Source organism: Heterodontus francisci, chromosome 24 (genome assembly GCF_036365525.1).
Source record: "Heterodontus francisci isolate sHetFra1 chromosome 24, sHetFra1.hap1, whole genome shotgun sequence".
Lineage (NCBI taxonomy): Eukaryota > Metazoa > Chordata > Chondrichthyes > Heterodontiformes > Heterodontidae > Heterodontus > Heterodontus francisci.
Window position 1 is genome coordinate 30,469,459 of NC_090394.1, and position 19,820 is coordinate 30,489,278.

General features: G+C 42.8%; 1 protein-coding gene across 3 annotated transcripts in view; it reads left to right on the forward strand.

Moving 5' to 3' along the window:
- The window catches only part of LOC137383282 (uncharacterized protein C7orf50 homolog), a 393,434-nt gene that overhangs the window by 23,366 nt on the left and 350,248 nt on the right, over positions 1–19,820 (forward strand). The window contains exon 1 of one of the 3 annotated variants that reach the window (XM_068055853.1): positions 13,735–13,757. The exons of the other annotated variants lie outside the window; for them this stretch is intronic. Within the exon in view, the coding sequence (XP_067911954.1) occupies positions 13,750–13,757 (8 nt within the window). The 5' untranslated portion in view covers positions 13,735–13,749. Of the gene's footprint in view, positions 1–13,734; positions 13,758–19,820 lie in introns of those variants that run through there. 3 annotated transcript variants of the gene reach the window in all.

The window sequence follows — 19,820 nt, forward strand, 5'->3', positions numbered from 1 at the left end:
CACTACTGCCTGTTTGCTGTTACTGAGCCAATTTCGTATCCATGTTGCTACTGTCCCTTTTATTCCATGAGCTATAACTTTACTCACAAGTCTATTGTGCAGCACTTGATCAAATGCTTTTTGGAAGTCCACATACACCACATCAACCTTCTCTGTTGCCTTATCAAAAAACTCCAGCAATTTAGTTGAACACGATTTGTACTTCACAAATCCATGCTGGCTTTCCCTAATTGCCCAAGGGACTATTAATTTTGTCCCGAATTATTCTTCATAGAAGCTTCCCACCACCGAGGTTCAACTGACTGGCCTGTAGTTGCTGGGCTTATCTTTACACTTTTTTTTTGAACAAGGGTGTAACATTTGCAATTCTGCAGTCCTCTGGCAGCATCCCTGAATCTAGGGAAGACTGGAAAATTATGGCTAGTGCCTCTGCAATTTCCACTCTGACTTCCCCCAGTATCCTTGGATGCATCTCATCCAGCCCTGATGCTTTATTAACTTTAAACCCCTCAAGTGTCTGAATTACCTCCTATTTCACCATGACCTACGCAGCATCTTCTTTGGTAAAGACAGATGCAAAATATTCTTTCAATGCCTCAGCCATGTCCCCTGCCTCCATGCGTAAATCTCCTTTTTGGTCCCTAATCGGCCCTACTCCTCCTTTCACCACCCTTTAACTATTAATATGCCTATAAGAAGACTTTTTGATTCATTTTTATATTAGCTGCCAGTCTGTGTTCATATTCTCTCTTTGCTTTTCCACTTCCTCTATGAACCTTGTATATTCTGACTCGTTCTTGGTTGTGTTATCCACCTGACACCTGTCAAAAGCACATTTTTTCTTCATCTTAATCCCTATCTCTTTCATCATCCAACGAGCTCTGGATTTGTTTGCCCTACCTTTCCCCTTCGTGGGAATATACCTTCACTGTGCCCGAACTATCTCCTCTTTAAAAGCCACCCATTGTTCAGTTACCATTTTGCCTGCCAACCTTTGGTTCCAAATTATCAGACCTAGATCCATTCTTACCCCCTTGAAGTTGGCTTTCCCCCAGTTAAGTAATCTTACTCTGGCTTGTTCCTTGTCCTTTTCCATAGCCAACCTAAACCTTACGATACAATGATCACTGACCCCTAAGTGTTCCCCTGCAGACACTTGATCCACTTGGCCCACCTCAGTACCAAGAATCAGGTCTAGCCGTGCCTCTTTACTGCTGTAGAAAATTCTCCTCATCACGCTCTAGGAACTCTTGCCCCACTCTCCTTTTATATCACTACTATCTCAGTCTATATTTGGATAATTAAAGTCCCCCATTATAACCACTCTATAATTCTTGCACCTCTCTGTAATTTCCTTGCAAATTTGTTGATCTATATCTTGTGCACAAGCTGGTGGCCAATAGACTACACCGAGCAATGCAATTGCACCTTTTTTGTTCCTCAGCTCCAACTAAATAGATTCTGTCCTTGACCCCTCTGGGACATCTCTCTCCAGCACTACAATGTTCTCCTAATCAAAACTGCCACCCTTCCCCTTCTCCTTCCTTTCCTGTCTTTCCTGAGCATCTCGTATCCAGGAATATTTAGTACTCAGTCCTGCCCTTTGAGCCAGGTCCCTGTTATCGCCACAACATCATACTTCTACATGGCTATCTGCAGCTGCAGCTAACCAACCTTCTTTACCACGCTCCACGTATTCACATACATGCACTGTAATCCTAATTTAGACTTTATTACTTTCCCTTTTACTCCGACCCAACCTAATAACTTACTCTAGTGCAATCTGTCTTTCCCAATTCTCTGTGCACCTTGGTGTTCCTCTCTTGTATTATCTCCTGGTTCCCACACCCTGGCCAAGTTAGTTTAAATCCTCGCCAATAGCACTAGCAAATTGCCCTGCAAGGAAATTTGTCCCAGCTCTGTTCAGGTGCAACCTGTCCAGCCTGTACAGGTCCTTTCTTCTCCAGAACTGGTCCTGGTGTCCCAGGAATCTAAAGCCCTCCCTCGTGCACCATCTTTCCAGCCACGCATTTATCTGTTCTGTCCTCCTATTTCTATACTCACTCGCGCGTGGTACTATGCGTAATCCATAGATTATTACTTTTGAGGTCCTACTTGCTAACTTCTTACGTAACTCCCTAAAATCTGACCTGCAGGACCACATCCTCCTTCCTACCTATGTCGTGGGTACCAATGTGGACCACAGCCGCTGGCTGTTCACCCTCCCCACTTTGGATGCTCTGCAGCTGTTCAGTGACATCCTTGACCCTGGCACCAGGGAGGCAACACACCATCCTCGATTCACATCTGCGGTCACAGAAACGCCTGTGTATTTCCCTATCGAATCTCCTATCAACATTGCTGTTCCAGTCTTCTTTGTGCCCCCCTACCCCATGCAGCTGAGCCAGCTGTGGTGCCATGGCTGTGACTCTGGCTGCACTCCCCAGATGAACCATCACTTTCATCAGTATTCAGAATTGAATATCAGTTGGAGAGTGAGACGCATTTAGGAGACTCCTGCACTAGTCGCCTTGGCTGCCTGGTGGTCACCCATTCCCTCTGTCCCTGCATAATCTTAAACTGAGCGGTGTCCACATCTATAAACATGCTATCCACAAAGCTCTCAACCTCACGAATGTGCCACAGTGACCCCAGCTGCCGCTCAAGCTCTGAAACCCAGAGCTCGAGCTGCTCAACTGATGACACTTCCTGCACATGTGGTTATCCAGGACACAGGAAGCATCCTGATACTCCCACATAGCACAGGATGTGCACTTCAGAGGTCGGAGCTGCCCTGCCATTCCTCTGTCTATTAGATAGTAAACCTTGCTACTACTAATGAATACACGAGGTGAGAGAGAAAAAAACAAAAATACTCACCAACCAATCACTTACCAGCTTCCTACTTATGTCACACTTGATTTTCTTTAAAATGCTGTTGGTCAGCTCAGAACCCACACACTGTCCCTCACAGGCCTGCTCTTTTTAACTCCGCTGCTCTGGCTGTGCTCCCTCACCAGCCTGCTCTTTTAAATGATTCAGCTTGTGCAGATTGCCCTGTGCTGCTTCACCCAGGTGCCTGTGATCCATATGCAAGCCTTGAGGTGTAGGTACACCCACAGTGCTGTTGGGGAGGGATTTTGACCCAGTGACAGTGAAGGAATGGTGATATAGTTCCACGTAAGGATGGTGTGTGATTGGAAGGAGAGTTGCAGGTGTGGTGTTCCCATGCATTTGCTGCCTTTGTTCAACAATAACGGATTATTTTCCAGCCTACACCTTCTCACTCTTGGTCCGTCCCTCTCCCCACCGGAACTATTTCCCTGTCTTTTATTTTTACAGGTTAGAAGTCATTCCTGATTAAAGGCAATTAATGATTTCTTAAAGCTGTACTGCCATGCCTTGGTCATTCTGACAGTTTATGTAATTTATTAGATGTACCCTTATGGCTCACGTAGTGTTCCCCTCTCATTCTGTTATAATGAGGACTTCAAAACAAATCAAGATTTCAATCCAAAAGTACCATGTAGTGTAATGAACAGGCCGAGCACAACCAAGTTTCCCTTTAAGAGATGCATGTGTGTGACTGCGCTGAAATCTTAAAGGGACTACACAATGCAGCAAATGGGCTTTGCACAACGAAGGAAAATTAGAGGGAATACACCAACAAGGGATGACTGAGAAACACATCTACAAATCTCATCTCCCTGTACAACATTTAGGATGATGTGGCAACTCAATGGAATATTATTCATCTTCCAATTGCTTGCATGGTACTGTGTGCTAATCTGGATCAGGACATCGTACCAGGCTGATATCAAACAATATGCAGGCTGCAAGGACCCCCTACTGTTTCCCCTCGATCCTTGGTGGCATCATCTAAAAACACAGCATCAGATTTCACATATATGCAACCTTGATGACCTATTTGACCCTGAGGTGAACTTCCGACCACATTTCTGTTCCCTCGCCAAGATCGCTTACTTTCGCCTCTGTAAGATCACCCATCTCCGCCCGAGGCTCAACTCTTCTGCTGAAACCCTCATCCATGCCTTTCTTATCTCCAGACATGATGATTCTAATGTTCTTCTGACCCGCCTCCCACCTTCCACCCTGCATAACTTGATCTCATCCAACACTCCGCTGCCCTTATCCTAACTCGCACCAAGTCCCGTTCACCCATCGCCCCGTGTTCGCTGACCTACATTGACTCCTGGTCCGACAATGCCGTGATTTTATAGTCACTGTAGGATGTTGTACTACATTAAAGATGCTACAAAAGCAAGAGAAACTTCTTTACCCAGAGAGTGGTTAGAATGTGGAGCTACAAGGAGTAGTTGAGGTGAATAGCTTGGATGCATTTAATGTAAATCTAAATAAACACATGAGGGAGAAAGCAATAGAAGGTTAGGTTGGGAGGAGGCTCGTGTAGAACATAAACACTGGCATGGACTAGTTGGTCTGAACGGTCTGTTTGTGCGCTGTATATTCTATGTAAAAGTTGTTTCTTGATCAGCCTGGTACATGTAACCACCACAGGATTTGTGATTCTTTGGTCAGTTTTCAACAAAAGAGGCTTGGGCATAAGTGGTTTTTAATATGTATTCTAAGCAAAAACTGCCCAAAAGTTTGTTAAAACCTTCACGTCAGCCCCATATTTATTGGCAGGTACATGGGATGGCGAGAATGCAGAAAGGGCTGTTGTTTTGCACAGGCCCCTACTTATGATGAATTTGTTAGCAATATCTGGCCTTTTGGAAAGACAAAATTGGATGAGCATTTGAGGGAAATAAACTTGCAGGGCTACGGAATTACAATGGGGGAATGGGACTAACTGGATTGTTTTATAGAGAGCCGGTATGGACTCTATGGGTTGAATGGCCTCCTTCTGTGCCAAAATGACTCTATGACTCTATATAGTTTGACATACTGTTTGGTCTCTAATACTTCTGAAGAAAGACTTTAAAAAAAAAATCAGGATGCAGACACCCGAATATTAGCTCAGCTGCCAACCCCTGGGCTGTCTCTGCCCTGGTTAGGGAGCGTTCTTGCTTTTGCATTAAGTAATGGGCCCACTGAAATGGGCTAATATGCATGTGTTTATGTTCATAGTGGTACATAGGAACAGGAGTAGGCTGTTGTGCTTGATCTGCCAATCAGTCAGATCATGACAGATCTGCATTTCAACCCCATCTTCCCGCCTTTGTTCTATATCCCATGATATCCTTGCCAAACACAAATCTACCTCAGTCTTGAAAGCTCCAATTGTTCTACCAGCCATAGTTGTTTGGGTGAGGAGTTCTAAATTTCAGTCACGCTTTGTATGAAAGAAAATATGCATCCTGATTTTGTTCCTGCATGGTCTAGTTCATGAACAAAAATAATAATGTTTTTTTCCCCCTACTGTCTCTCACCAAAATGTATGGCTTACCTACTGTGGGATAAATCAGTTTATACTTCAAACTGAGCATCGGCCTGCTGGGTGTCAACTTGGAGAAATTGAAAGAGTGTGCCTGAGTAACATAGAGATCCTGTCTAGAACACAAGGGGACTTTTACTGCTGATAGTACGGCGCTTGTTGTAATAGGCCAGGCAGAAACCTCATCCGAGACATGCTCAGAAGTACCGTTCACAAGGAGTTCGCGGTGGTCATGGTGTAAACTAACAAAGCTCCACATCACCGGATTGGATAAGGCATTGGAAGAGTGGGGGGGGAAATGTGCATGTATTATATTTTTTGCTAGCTTGTGGTAAATTATTCTACTATTCCTATATAAGGCTTCGCCAGTTCCTCGAGGAACAGGATTAGAATGTGTGTGGCATTCATTGTAATGTCATTATGTTGTCACAACCTCCCTCAAGTTGTCTCTAGGGTATGGTCATGATCCTCTAACATGACTGCTTTTAATAAAGTAAGTGGAAAAAGGCTACACAAGAGGTCCCTTAGAAAATGTAAATCTCTGAGGGGTGAAGGGTCTGCAGGAGGCATTTTGGCTTTGGTGTTTGGAAAGATATGCAGTGATCATTCACAGTACAGCTGGTAGGTTTGACCTTCTAACTGGAAAATGTTTCTGCAACTCAGTGCAAGAATAAATAGAAATAGGAAATGTATTTTACAGGGTTTTTTATTCATTGGTGGGATGTGGGCGTCAGTGGCTAGGACAGCATTTATTGCCGATCCCTAATTGCCCTTGAGATGGTGGTAGTGAGTCAACTAATTGAACTGCTGCAGTCTGCGTGGGATAGGTACACATGCAGTGTTGTTAGGAAGGGAGTTCCAGGATTCTGACCCAGCGATAGTGAAGGAACAGCGATATCGTTCCGAGTCAGGATGGTGTGTGACTTGGAGGGGAACTTGCAGGTGCTGGTGTTCCCATGCATCTGCTGCTCTTGTGCTTCTAGATGGTAGAGATTGCGGGTTTGGAAGGTGCTGACTAAGGAACCTTGGTGTGTAGCTGCAGTGCATCTTGTAGATGGTACACACTGCCACTGTGCGTCGTTGGTGGAGGGAGTGAATGTTTGTAGACGGGGTGCCAATCATGCGGGCTGCTTTATCCTGGATGGTGTCGAGCTTCTTGAGTGTTGTTGGAGCTGCACCCATCCAGGCAAGTGGAGAGTATTCCATCATTCTCCTGACTTGTGTCTTGTGGATGGTGGACAGGCTTTGGGGAGTCAGGAGGTGAGTTACTCGCCACAGGATTCCTAAACTCTGACCTGGACATAGTAGCCAAATTATTCGTAATAATTGTTACGAGTGCTTCCATTTTTTAATTAAATTTTGAAGATTTGTGGTTTAAAACTGAAAAGGAGTCCATGGATTTTTTTTTTGCAAGGTTAACTAAGTGGTCTGGACTGTGAACAGTTACTGGAAGGCACCTGTCCTCACAAATTACCCAGCAGGATCTGTATTTGACTTGGGGAAGATGTTTACAGAGAAGTGACGGGTCAGGAGGCTTGACTTGTGCCACTGTTTGTTTTTGCTTTGGACAGTGAGTTGGGATATGGACAATGGTTTGAAAAGACAGTTGGAGAAAACTTACCAAGAGAGCAAAACCCCAGTTCAGTCTGTTCCAGCTCTTTGAAAAAGCCTACCAGTTTTCCATCTCTTGAGAAGCTGAGAAGCAAGTGTAAGAAACTGCCTGAAACCCTGATAGTGCATTTTCCCTGGAAAGCCTGCCCAAACTGATCTTCAACGTCGCCTGACAAGAACTGTTCTCGGAAGATCCCAGTAACAGATGACTTTACATATTTGAGATGCTAAATCAAAAGGACTTCTGACATCTTTTCATATCTCTTTTTCTTCATTAGAGCTTTTTAGTTAACGTGTGTGTGTCTCAGGTAAAAAATTAACTTTTATATTTTGATCTGTGTTTATGCTTTGCTTCATGACTGGTTAAGACTTGTTTTATAATAAACAGATAATTTTGTTGTTTGTTAAAGAAACCTGATTGGTGTGTTTTATTCTGGGATAAAAATATGATTGACCGTATCGGTAAGTGGGAAAAAATTTAAATATATGTTGAGACCTGTGGAGAAGTGGAACTAGAATAAACAGTGCACTCCTCCCGCCTCAGTCGTAACATAATATATGCAGGACTTTATTTTGTCAGGGTGTCTGTGCTACACATGCAACCTTTGAAGCACCGCAATTGTTATGTACACAGATGTGACAACTTTGCTGAATCAGCACTGTCCCACATACAGCTATAATTTAAAATTCCCTGTTTTTTTGATCAGTACAGTGAGATCTTGGTAAGCTCATCTGAACTACTAAAGCAAGCTGACAGGACCTCAATTTAACAGCTCATCTAGAGGGGCAGGGTGGGGCAGCAATGTGGAATTTGGATACTAGGTAGGGATTGGGAGAAGAGCTGCAGAGGTGTTGAACGGGATAGGTTTTGAGGAGCTCCTTAATGGTGCCAAGAGATGGGGTTCAGGAAGGTAGTTTCAAAAAGCAGGGCTTTGCCACTGATAGGGTAGAGGGGACTAACAGATCGGAGATCGACTTTGGTTGAAATCGTCCCATACACTTTTTAAAAATTCATTGATGCGATCTTATAGACGTCAGTGTAATCTGGTTGCAGTAATTGCATGTGGGGCAAAATTCTGTCAGCTGTCTGTTTCTCAGTGTTGAGGGAATCGGACCCCTCGTCTGTTCTGGTAATGTCACTTCAGAGGCGGCGATTCCCTGGAGATAGCTTTGGGAGGCTGAGATAACGCAGTGATATTATCATGAATGCCACCTGTATTCTAATCCCCTGCCTTTAGGCACAGTAATAGTGAACTGTTCCGTAGGACTCTCAATGATTCATGTATCAGGGCAAGAAAGAAATGGGAAGAAAGGGTTTTCCTTATTGTACAATTCACCACAGAAATATATTTCACAGTTACTGTTTTCTTTAAATTCACTGATTCTCTATATTTGGAGAACATTCAGTATGTACATACAAGGGTAAATTATGCACTAGATTTTACAGTGAGCTTCTTTTGCTTAAGGTATTTCCTCATGAGATTTAAATTTGCAATGGTCAGCTTCTCTAATCACTTTTCCGCACTTTATAAAATTCTTCTGTTGGATGCAAAATAAGACAGGTCTCAGAACTGTTACATGTCACTGGTATACCCCAATGTGCTATCGACTGCCCCTGACCAACTCCCTGAGAGGGTTGAAGGTGGCTATCCATTTAAAAAAAAAAATCATCCTCTGGATGTGGGTATCACTGGCAAGGTCAGCATTTATTACCCATCTCCTATTTGCCCTGAGATGGTAGTGGTGGGTCTTCTTCAACCACTGGTAGAGGTTTGATGCAATTTAATGGCTCGCTGGGCCACTTTGGGTGTTAGTTAAGAGTCGACTGCATTGATGTGTGACAGGTCACAAATGGGCCTAGCTGGGTAAGGCAAGGACGGCAGATTTCCTTCCAAATAGTTGGGTTTTGCCAACGTTCCAACGTCTCTGTGATCACTTACTAATACTTTTATTCAGATTTTAATTAAAAACGGAGTTCTCAAAATCATTCTGAGGATTATTAGTCCAGCTTTCTGGATTACTGGCCCGGTAACATGAGCACTACACTACTGTATCCTTAAATTCCTACTTTGTTCATCAAGAAAGCCAGTTTCTGTGCCTCTGAGCACTTCTTGGTATCAGACTACGGAAGTGAGGGAGATTGCTCTGTATCACTGTTCCTTGAGTGAAGCTCTGCTTCCTCAGACCTCAGTTGAATGAGATGGGGCTGGTGAAAATATATAATGACTATTCAAATTCCTGACGAGCTTTTCCTCACAGACAAATGTTCCAAGTTATGTGAATAATTAACGTTTCAAGATGCTTGCTCCTTTGAAACAAGGAGTTGTTTTGAGAAATTGTGTGCTCTTTTACTGTTATCTAGCAAAGCCTGATGTGTTTGCTTTTCTGTTTAGTTTTACCTGTTTGTATCCTGAAATATATGGGCTCTCAGTTATTTGCCTCAGTGGGAGAGTATAGGGCATTTTGTATTGTTACCAGTGAGTTTATCGATAGCGTAATCGGTTTATTGTTCACCCTAGGCACCCTACTTTATTAACTACCCTACGCATTAGCGAGGGCTTGGCTAGAGGACAGCTTTTTCTTTCTGGATATAAGAAAATGCATTAGGAAAATGCCAGAATTGTAACATTTATCTAGCACTTTTAGTAGAGTATAAGTGTCAATGTGCTTCACAGGAATGTTATCAGACTAAATTTGGCCCGTAGCCACAGAAAGAGATATTGGGACAGATGACCAAAAGCTTGGTCAAAGAGGTTAAGGAGTGCCGTAAAGGAGAGAGAAGTAGAGAGGCTCAGAGGTTTAGGCAGGGAATTAGGCAGCTGAAGGTACAGTCACCAATGGTGGAGCGAAGGAAATCAGGTATGTGGAAGTGGCCAGAAATAGAGGAGCACAAAGATCAATAATGCAGACTTGTAAGAGTAGTTGGTGTGAGCGGAGATGTTGGATGCTGGAAGTTGCTGGGAAAAGTGAGGTCAGGATGAGGCTTTTAAAGTTGGCGCAATGGGAGATATTAAAATTGGCAAGGGCAAAGATAAGTGAGAATTATTGTAGCTATCTTGCAGGAAGAACAGAGTGAGCTTGAACCACGGTGTGGTACATAAGCCCACAACCTTCTGACTTGGGTGAGGTGCTGCGAACTGAACCAACCTGCACTTTATTAAAAATTGTTATGTAAAGGTCGCAGGGGGAGGTGAGTGGGCAGGGTTGGATCCTGATTGTGATATCATACATATCCGCAGTATATTATTTTGGCTGAGCTAGTGACGTGCTTGACAGTTGTCTTTCAGTGGCTCTGCAGTCTTGGAAAATACAGGCCAACAAATGTGGTTTGCCTCTTAATAAATCTCATTTGGAACCGTGCTGATGTCTTCCAATGATTCCGCAATATCATCTGTATTTGGCAGCCGAACTTGTGACCGCAATGGTAATAGGTACTTAAAATAAAAACAAGAAATGCTGGAAGAAGGGTCACTGACCCGAAACGTTAACTCTGCTTCTCTTTCCACAGATGATGCCAGACCTGCTGAGTGGTTCCAGCATTTCTTGTTTTTATTTCAGATTTCCAGCATCCGCAGTACTTTGCTTTTATATTGGTAATAGGTACTTGCTGCTGTGGTAGTCCTTCCCTGCACCACCCACTCCCCACCCCTGACAACAATGCATTTGTGGTTGTTTTCTCCACCAAAGCGATTACTCTGGTTTGTTGATCTGCTGGTGGTATGTGTGGACAGTGATGAGCGTAATTGAATTTCATCTCAAAATAAAGCTGACAAATTATGTAGCTGCCACCTTCATATGAAAATTGTGAAAAATAAACAGACCGTGTTTAAAAGGCAGGCATTTATGTTGTAAAACATGTTTCAATAAGCAATTAATGAGAAGGAGTATAATTGGTTTAGCTGCCTGGCAGCAATTGAATTTAGTGCTGACCATTGTCCAAATTCAGCTACAATAACTGTGACAGAATTAACTCTGAAATATTGGGGCACAAATTAATTCCAAGCTGCTTTGTGCTGCAGGTTTGATGTGCATACAATTCTAGAAAGTTAGGTCATTTTTTTGAGGGTGGAAAGGAGGTGGTTTTGCTGTTTTGGACTCTTCTATAGACTAGATGTGTTTTCTTGAAGCAGAGTATCAGCTTGCTTTTGGTTGAATCAAAGCGTAACATAATCTGGGAGTGAACATGTCTCATGGTGAACAACAAACCCGTATGCTGTTGAGAAACCCATTATAAACAGTGTGAGGCACCTCATACTCTCTAGTCTCTCTGACTGATGGCCAGATAACAAAGTGATGCAACTGCAAAAATAAATCCGGTAAGACAGTATTAAAAACATAGAATCTCTTGTGCTTTGATCCATCACAGCAGGGTTACATACAAGTTATTGAAATGGATCGTACTGTAGCTAACCCTGGGGGCACAATCTTCACTGTTTCTGGCTGGGTCCCACTTTCCTGTGGTCTCAGTTTATTCCCAGAGGATGGAGAGAATTATCATGGAAGCCTAAGGTTTTCAGAACATAGACAAGCATGGGCCAAGATTGGTCACTTTGCTCAGCAGTAGGCGATTTTTGTGTAGTGCCTTGCAATCTTGTTCTATTGTCAGTCACCTATTTGAAGATTTGCTGTTTAAAAGGTATGAAAAGTACCATTCTGATGTTGATTCTCGTTTTAATATGCAAAATCAGATTTCACACTGGAGATTACTGGGTCATCTTGTAGGTTGGTCAGTTTATCTGTGAGCGCACTGTATTTTCTCTTTCCTGATCCTTCACCTGTTTCCTCGCTCTCCGCCCCTCCCCCCCTCCACCGCGCCCCTTTACCCTCCACATGTTTTTGAACATCAAATAGATATTTTTCTTTAACTCTCCTGTGTCTCATGTTGGGGTAAAGGCCACCTTTTTTCTGTCATCCAAGGAACCATATGTTTGAGTCAAGATGAATGTTTGTATGGGATCAAGCCCATTCTTCCCATCTGGTGTCCATGCCTGAACACTTTACAGTCTCTCAGGATAGTAATATGGATATAGTGGGTATTCAGGCTGATTTTTCCCTCCTTACTCTAGGGGTGCTGCGGCCAAATGTAGTTCCTGTGCTTCTGGGCCAGCTAAGGTCAGCTAATTCATCGCTGATCAGCAGTTGGTCTTGGGACTTTCTGTTTTCTTGTGATGAGGTGGTTAAAATGATTAAATGAGTTGATAGGGTAGATAGAGAGAAACTATTTCTTCTGGTGGAGGAGTCCAGAACAAGGGGCATAACCTTAAAAGAGCTAGTCTGTTGTGGGCTGGTCAGAAAGCAGTTTTTCACAAAGGGTAGTAGAAATTTGGATCTCTCTCCTACAAAAAGTTATTGATGCTGGGAGTTAATTGAAAATTTCAAAACAGAGGTTGATAGATTTGTGTTTGGCAAGGGTATTGACTGATATGGAACCAAAGCGGGTAGATGAAGTTAATATACAGATCAACTATGATCTAATTTTATAGTGGAACAGGTTCAAGGGACTGAGAGGCCTAATGCTGATCCTGTATTCTCAACAACTCAAGTCATTGTAGAACCAGTTTTTGAAAATTGCATGAAGCATTGTTTGCCCGAACATGAGTAGTTGTAGGATAGTGTACCTCACTGTAGTGGTCTATGCTATTTTGGGAAGATGTATTCTGCCTGAAAACCATTGCATTTCAAAGAATCATGGAATTGCACAACACAGAAGGAGGTCATTCGGCCCATTTAATCTCTGCCGGTTCTTTCGAAGAACAATCCAGTTAGTCACGTGTGGCTCTTTCCCTATAATCCCTGCAATTTTTTCTCCTTCAGTATTTACCCAATTCCCTTTTGAAAGCTACTATTCAGTCAGGCAGTACATTCCAAATCCTAACCACGTTTTCTGTAAGAAAAGTTTTTCCTCATGTCATCTCTGGTTCTTTGCTAATTACCTTAAAAATTTGCTCCTATCTGAAAGGGTGATGGGGAAAGGAAGAGTGCATTTTGCAAGGGTGGCGCAGTGGTTCGCACCGCAGCCTCACAGCTCCAGGGACCCGGGTTCGATTCTGGGTACTGCCTGTGCGGAGTTTGCAAGTTCTCCCTGTGACTGTGTGGGTTTTCGCCGCGTGCTCCGGTTTCCTCCCACAGCCAAAGACTTGCAGGTTGATAGGTAAATTGGCCATTGTAAATTGCCTCTAGTGTAGGGAATATGGTAGTATATGCTTAGTATAAACAGGTGGTTGTTGGTTGGCACAGACTCAGTGGGCCTGTTTCAGTGCTGTATCTCTAAATAAAAATAAATTAAATAAATAAAAAATAGTTGTGCAGCACTGCAGATTGCATCAAATCATTGAGTGTTTCAGTGCAGAAACAGGCCGTCCAAGTTTGTGCCAATATTTTCCTCCACGAGACACCTCGGCTAATTTCACTGTCGTGCTTGGTCCCCGTATTTTTTTTCAAGTAACTATCTAATCTTTTCTAAAAGAATTTGCAGGCTCTACTTCAACAGTAAGTTATGGCAGAGAATTCCGCATTCTAACCTTCATCCCCCTTTGTAGTTATCTTAATTGTTGCCTTTTCATTGCTTTCTCTAGATCAATGGAAACAACCTATCTCTGCTCAAGACTTGCCCAAAAAAGAGCTAAGCAAAAGCAAATTGAAAGGCCAAATGAATATTGGGCAGAGTGAGGATTGCTGAATATTCAAAAAACTCTTCAGACAATGGCATGTAAAGAAGCATGATAATGTAAGCTCTAATGCACATTTTTTGGCATGCAGGATTAATATTTTCTTTGAGATAAAGTGACTAATTTGCAGCTGAGCTTTTCAAAATTCACCCAGGTTTTAGTGGAATTTGCAATTTGTGCTCTGTTTGTCTTTTTACATAAATTAGAGTCAAAGCAGCAGCAACTGTTTAGACAAGTAGGAATCAACTGTGAGTATAACAGCAAACACTGCAGCTAGTGTCACATGATTCTGTGGTATGCGAACACAAAGCACCTTGAATTGCCCTAATCTGTGTTTGATGAAGAAATGGCTTGGAAAAGATCTGCAGACTGGGTTAGCGTTGACATGAAACTGATTGAATAGATTGTCAAATGTCTATTGCATCTGTTTAACCTAAGGTTGGATGTTTCCCTTTTCATGGGTCATATCTTCATCAATAAGAAGCCGATTAACCCTCGGCCTCCAAATCCAGCAACATCCATTACATTCTGTGATTTTTTTTTAACACCTCGGTGGAGCAGAGAGGTGGGAAAACTGAAAAGGGATGAACAGAATTGGAAATCAGGTTCGAAGAAAGTGGTGTCTGGAGATAAGAGAATTTATAGGTTTGGTTCCTGAGGAAAATCAAAAGTAAGAGCAAATAAGGCCTTTTGTTTAAAAAAAAACCTTCATCAGTAGAAGACACAAATTACATGCCAGAAATAGAGGGTAACCATAGGCTAATAAGAGTAACTTAAAGAAATTACTATCAGCAGAGTAGAAATATTGGAGAAACTTAATAAACTAAAAGCCAACAAATGCCCAAGAATGTCCTACATTCTATGGTTCTAAAAGTAGTTTCAGAGATACTGGTTGCACTGGTTATGATTTTCCAAAATTCCCTAGATTCTAGAATGGTCCTAACAGATTGAAATTAGCAAACATAACTATTGAAGAAAGGAGGGAGAAGGAAAACAGGGAACTACAGGCCAGTTAGCCTGTCATCAATCGCTGGGAAAATGCTGGAACCTATTAAGACAGATTGCACACAGAAAATCATCGTATGATCAGACAGAGTCAATATAGTTTTACGAAAGGGAAATAGTGTTTGACAGATTTATTAGAGTTTATTGAGGATGCAATTAGTAGGATAGATAAAGGGGAGTCAATAAATGTAGTAGACTTGGATTTCCAAAAGGCATTCAATAAGGTGCCACGCAAAAGTTTAATCCACATGATAATGGCTAATGGAGTTGGGAGTAATATATTAACATGGATGGAGGATTGGTTAACAGACAGGAAGCAGAGAGTAGGGATAAAAGGGGCATTTTCAATTTGGTAGGCTGTATCTAGTGGAGTGCCGCAAGGATCAGTACTGGCACCTCAGCTATTTGCAATCTATATTAATAACTTAGACAATGAGACTGAGAGTAATGTGTCCAAGTTTGCTGATGATACAAAGCTAGGTGGGAATGTAAGCTGTGAGGAGGACACAAAGAGGCTGCAAAGAGATATAGACAGGTTTAATGAGTGGGCAACAAGGTGGCAGATGGAGTATAATATGGAGAAGTGTGAGGTTCTTCACTTTAGTAGTAAGAACAGAAAAGCAGAATATTTTTAAAAAGGCATGACACTTCTAAGTGTTGATGTTCAGAGAGACAAACTTAGCATGTAGGTACAGCAAGCAATTAGGAAGGCAAATGGCATGTTGGCCTTTATTGAAAGTGGATTAGATTAGATTAGATTAGAGATACAGCACTGAAACAGGCCCTTCGGCCCACCGAGTCTGTGCCGACCATCAACCCCCCATTTATACTAATCCTACACTAATCCCATATTCCTACCAAACATCCCCACCTGTCCCTATACTTCCCTACCACCTACCTATACTAGTGACAATTTATAATGGTCAATTTACCTACCAACCTGCAAGTCTTTTGGCTTGTGGGAGGAAACCGGAGCACCCGGAGAAAACCCACGCAGACACAGGGAGAACTTGCAAACTCCACACAGGCAGTACCCAGAATCGAACCCGGGTCCCTGGAGCTGTGAGGCTGCAGTGCTAACCACTGCGCCACTGAAATACAGAAGTCTTACTGCAATTGTATAGGGCTTTGGTGAGACCACACCTGGAGCACTGTGTGCAGTTTAGATCTCCATATCTCCTTCATTGGAGGCCGTACGGCAAAGGGACATTCGATTGGTTCCTGGAATGAGAGGGTTATCCTATGATGAGAGGCTGGGTAAATTATGCCTATATTCTCTGGAGTTTAGAAGAATGAGAGGTGATCTCATTGAAACATATAAGATCTGACAGGGAAGACACGAAGAGATTGTTTCCCCTGGCTGGGGAATCTAGAACATGGGGGCACTGTCACAGGACAAGGCTTCTGCCATTTTGGACTGAGATGAAAAATTTCTTCACTCAAAGGGTTATGAATCTTTGGAATTCTCTACCTGGAGGGTTGTGGAAGCTCCATCATTGAATATATTTAAGGCTGAGTTAGACAGATTTTTGGTCTCTGAGAATCAAGGGATGTGGGGAGCGGATGGGAAAGTGTTGAGTCAGGAGATCAGACATGATCTTATTGAATGGCGGAACAGGCCCGGGGTGGGGGGTGCCATATGGTTTACTGCTGCTCCTATTTGTTATGTTCTTATGCTCTTAATTCTGGGCACCACACTTCAGGAAAGATGTTAAGGCTTTAGAAAGGTCACAGAGGAGATTTAACCAGCATTTTACAGTCCATTAGATCAGTCTCATGCCAACACTAACAGACTGTAGATCTTTTTCAAGACATTTCTTCATCAAACACAGATTAGGGCAATTCAAGATGCTTTTTGTTCTCATAATCACGTGACACTGGTTGCTGTGTTTGCTGTCTTACTGATAAGAAACCCCATGCTTAAGACCTCAGAGATTAGTTAATTCCTACTTGTCTAAGCAGTTGCTGATGATTTGACGGCAGTTTATGTTAATTCACTATGTACCAGGGATGAAGGACTTCAGTTATGAGGAGAGGTTGGAAAAGTTGGGACTGTTCTGCATGGAACAGAGAAGTTTAAGAGGTGATCTAATAGAGGTTTTCAAGATGATGAGAGGTTTTGATAGAGTAATTAGAGAAAAATTATTCCTCTGGTGAGTGAGTCAATAACTAGAAATCATAGATCTGAAATAATTGGCAGAACATCTAGAGGGTAAATGAAGGGAAGTTTTTTCACTGAATTGTCGGGATCTGGAACACTATCTGAAAAGATTATAGTTTTAAAAGGTAGTTGGACAGGTACTTGAAGTTGAGTAATTTACGGGGTTATGGACAAAAAGCAGGGTTGTGGGAACAAGCACAACTGCTCTTTCAAAGAGCCAGCACAGACAAGACAGCTGAATGGCCTCCTTCTGTACTGTAAGTTTCTATGATTCTGTAATTAGCTGGGGACTCTGTTGGTTGCACTCTTGCCTCTGAGTCAAAAGGTTGTGGGTTCCCACTTGAGGCTTGAATACAAAAATCTAGGCTGAAACTTCAGTGCAGCACTGAGGGAGTGTTGCACTGCTGGAGGTGCTGTCTTTAGGATCAGATATTAAACTGAGGCCATGTCTGCCTTCTCAGGTGGACGTAAAAGATCTCATGGCACTATTTAGAAGAAGAGCAAGGAGTTCTCGCTGGTTTCCAGGCCAATATTATCCCTCAACCAAATCACTATAAAACATATGATGTTGTCATTTATCACATTGCTGTTTGTCAGTATTTGCTATGCACTAATTTACTGCTGAGTTTCCTACATTACAACAGTGACTACACTTCAAAAGTACTTCATTGACTGTAAAGTGATTTGGGATGTTCTAAGGTTGTGAAAGGCACTGAGCAATGCAAATTTTTCTTTTTTATGTCCAACCAATGCCAATGCAAATAACAAAACCAAAAACATCAAAACGGCAAGGGTTATTTTGGCCATATACAAGCCAGATGTAAAAGTGTCAGCACTTTTAAAGAGTTCTCCAGGCTACTAATCTTGGTAATTCCAGGCAGCAACCACAGATTGCATTTATATAATACCTTTTAATGTAGTAAAACGCCCCAAGGTGTTTCACAGGAGTGTTGTTAGATTAAATTTGACACCATGCACATAAGGAAATATTAAGACAAAATAGGTTTTAAGTAGCATCTTTAAAGGAGGAGAGTGAGGCAAAGAGAATTGGGGAGAGGATTCCACAGCATGGAACCTAGACAACTGGTAGCGTGGCTGTCAGTGATAGGGTGAAAGAAATCAGGGATGTAACAGAAGCCAGAATTGGAGGAATGCGGAGTTCTCAGAGGGTTGTTGAACAAGGGGTAGTTACAGACATAGGGAGGCGTTGAGGCCATGGCAACTTTATACTTGGCTTGTGAGATCTCTGCTTTCTTATGGGGCTTTTAAAAAATTCGTTCTTGGGATGTGGGGGTCGCTGGCTGGGCCAGCATTTACTGCCCATCCCTAATTGCCCTTGAGAAGGTGGTGGTGAGCTGCCTTCTTGAACTGTTGCAGTTCATGTGAGGTAGGTACACCTACAAACCTACAATGCTGTTAGGAAGGGAGTTCCAGGATTTTGACCCAGCGACAGTGAAGGAACAGTGATATAGTTCCAAGTCAGGATTGTGTGTGACTGGGAGAGGAGCTTGCAGTTGGTGGTGTTCCCATGCATCTGCTGCCCTTGTCCTTCTAGGTGGTAGTGGTCACGGGCTGGAAGGTGATGTCTAAGGAACCTTAGTATGTAGCTGCAGTGCATCTTGTAGATGGTACACACTGCTGCCACTGTGCGTTGGTGGTGGAGGGAGTGAATGTTTGTGCCAGTCAAACGGATTGCTTTGTCCTGGATGGTGTTGAGCTTCTAGAGTGTTGTTGGAGCTGCACCTATCCAGCCAAGTGGAGAGTATTCCATCACACTCCTGACTTGTGCCTTGTAGATGGTGGACAGGCTTTGGGGAATCAGGAGGTGAGTTACTTGCCACTGTAGCTCTTGCTGTTGTAGCCACGGTATTTATATGGCTACTCCAGTTCAATTTCTGGTCAGTGGTAACCCCCAGGATGTTGATAGTGGAGGGATTCAGCGATCGCATGTCATGGGGAGAAGGTTAGATTCTCTCTAGTTGGAGATGGTCAGTGCCTGGCGCGAATGTTACTTGGCACTTTTCAGCTCAAGCCTGGATATTGTCCAGGTCTTGCTACATTTCTACGCAGACTGCTTCAGTATCTGAGGAGTCGCGAACATTGTGCAATCATCAGCGAACATCCCCATTTCTGACCTTATGATTGAAGGAAGTTCATTGATGAAGCAGCTGAAGATGATTGGGCCTAGGACACTACCCTGAGGAACTCCTGCAGTGATGTCTTGGAGCTGAGATGAATTACCTGCAATAGCCACAACCATCTTCCTTTGCGCTAGGTAAGACTCCAACCAGCAGAGAGTTTTCCGCCCCCGATTCCCATTGACTCCACTTTTGCTAGGGTTCACTAACACAATATAAAATTCACACCTTGTGAATGTCACTTTGTTCTAAGAAGTTGTCATACCTTCATCCATGCCTTTCATGTGGAACAGTTCCACCAACCTTCGAGTCAAGCATTTAAAACAATTGTCTTGACACCATGTTGATAAAGCTTTGAGCCTCAATAGAGACTAGAGATGGTAAAAAGAACCATGCAGCATGAAGGTAAAGAGAGGGCACACCAAATGTTGTTGAGTCAATGAGATAGTATTTGACCATATTATTTGTCATGGATATATTGCATGAGTGAACTGTGAATGAAAGTCGAGTTAAAAAATAATATTGTTGGAAGTATTATTTTGCTTCAGGATTTTACTCCAACATAATCAGGTATGCTTAACCCTGATGGAACATAGGAACAGGAGGAGGCCATTCAGTCCCTCGAGCCAGCTCCTCTATCCAATTAGATCATGGCTGATTTGTACCTCAATTTCATTTACCTGCGTTTGTTCTATATCCCTATGTAGCATATGATGGTTTATTCCTTTATGAATTTAGTGAGCCTCGGGGGGGGGGGGAAAGTCTGCCCCTTGCCCTGTTGCCTCATGGGTTAGAGTCGTAGAGTTATATAGCACAGA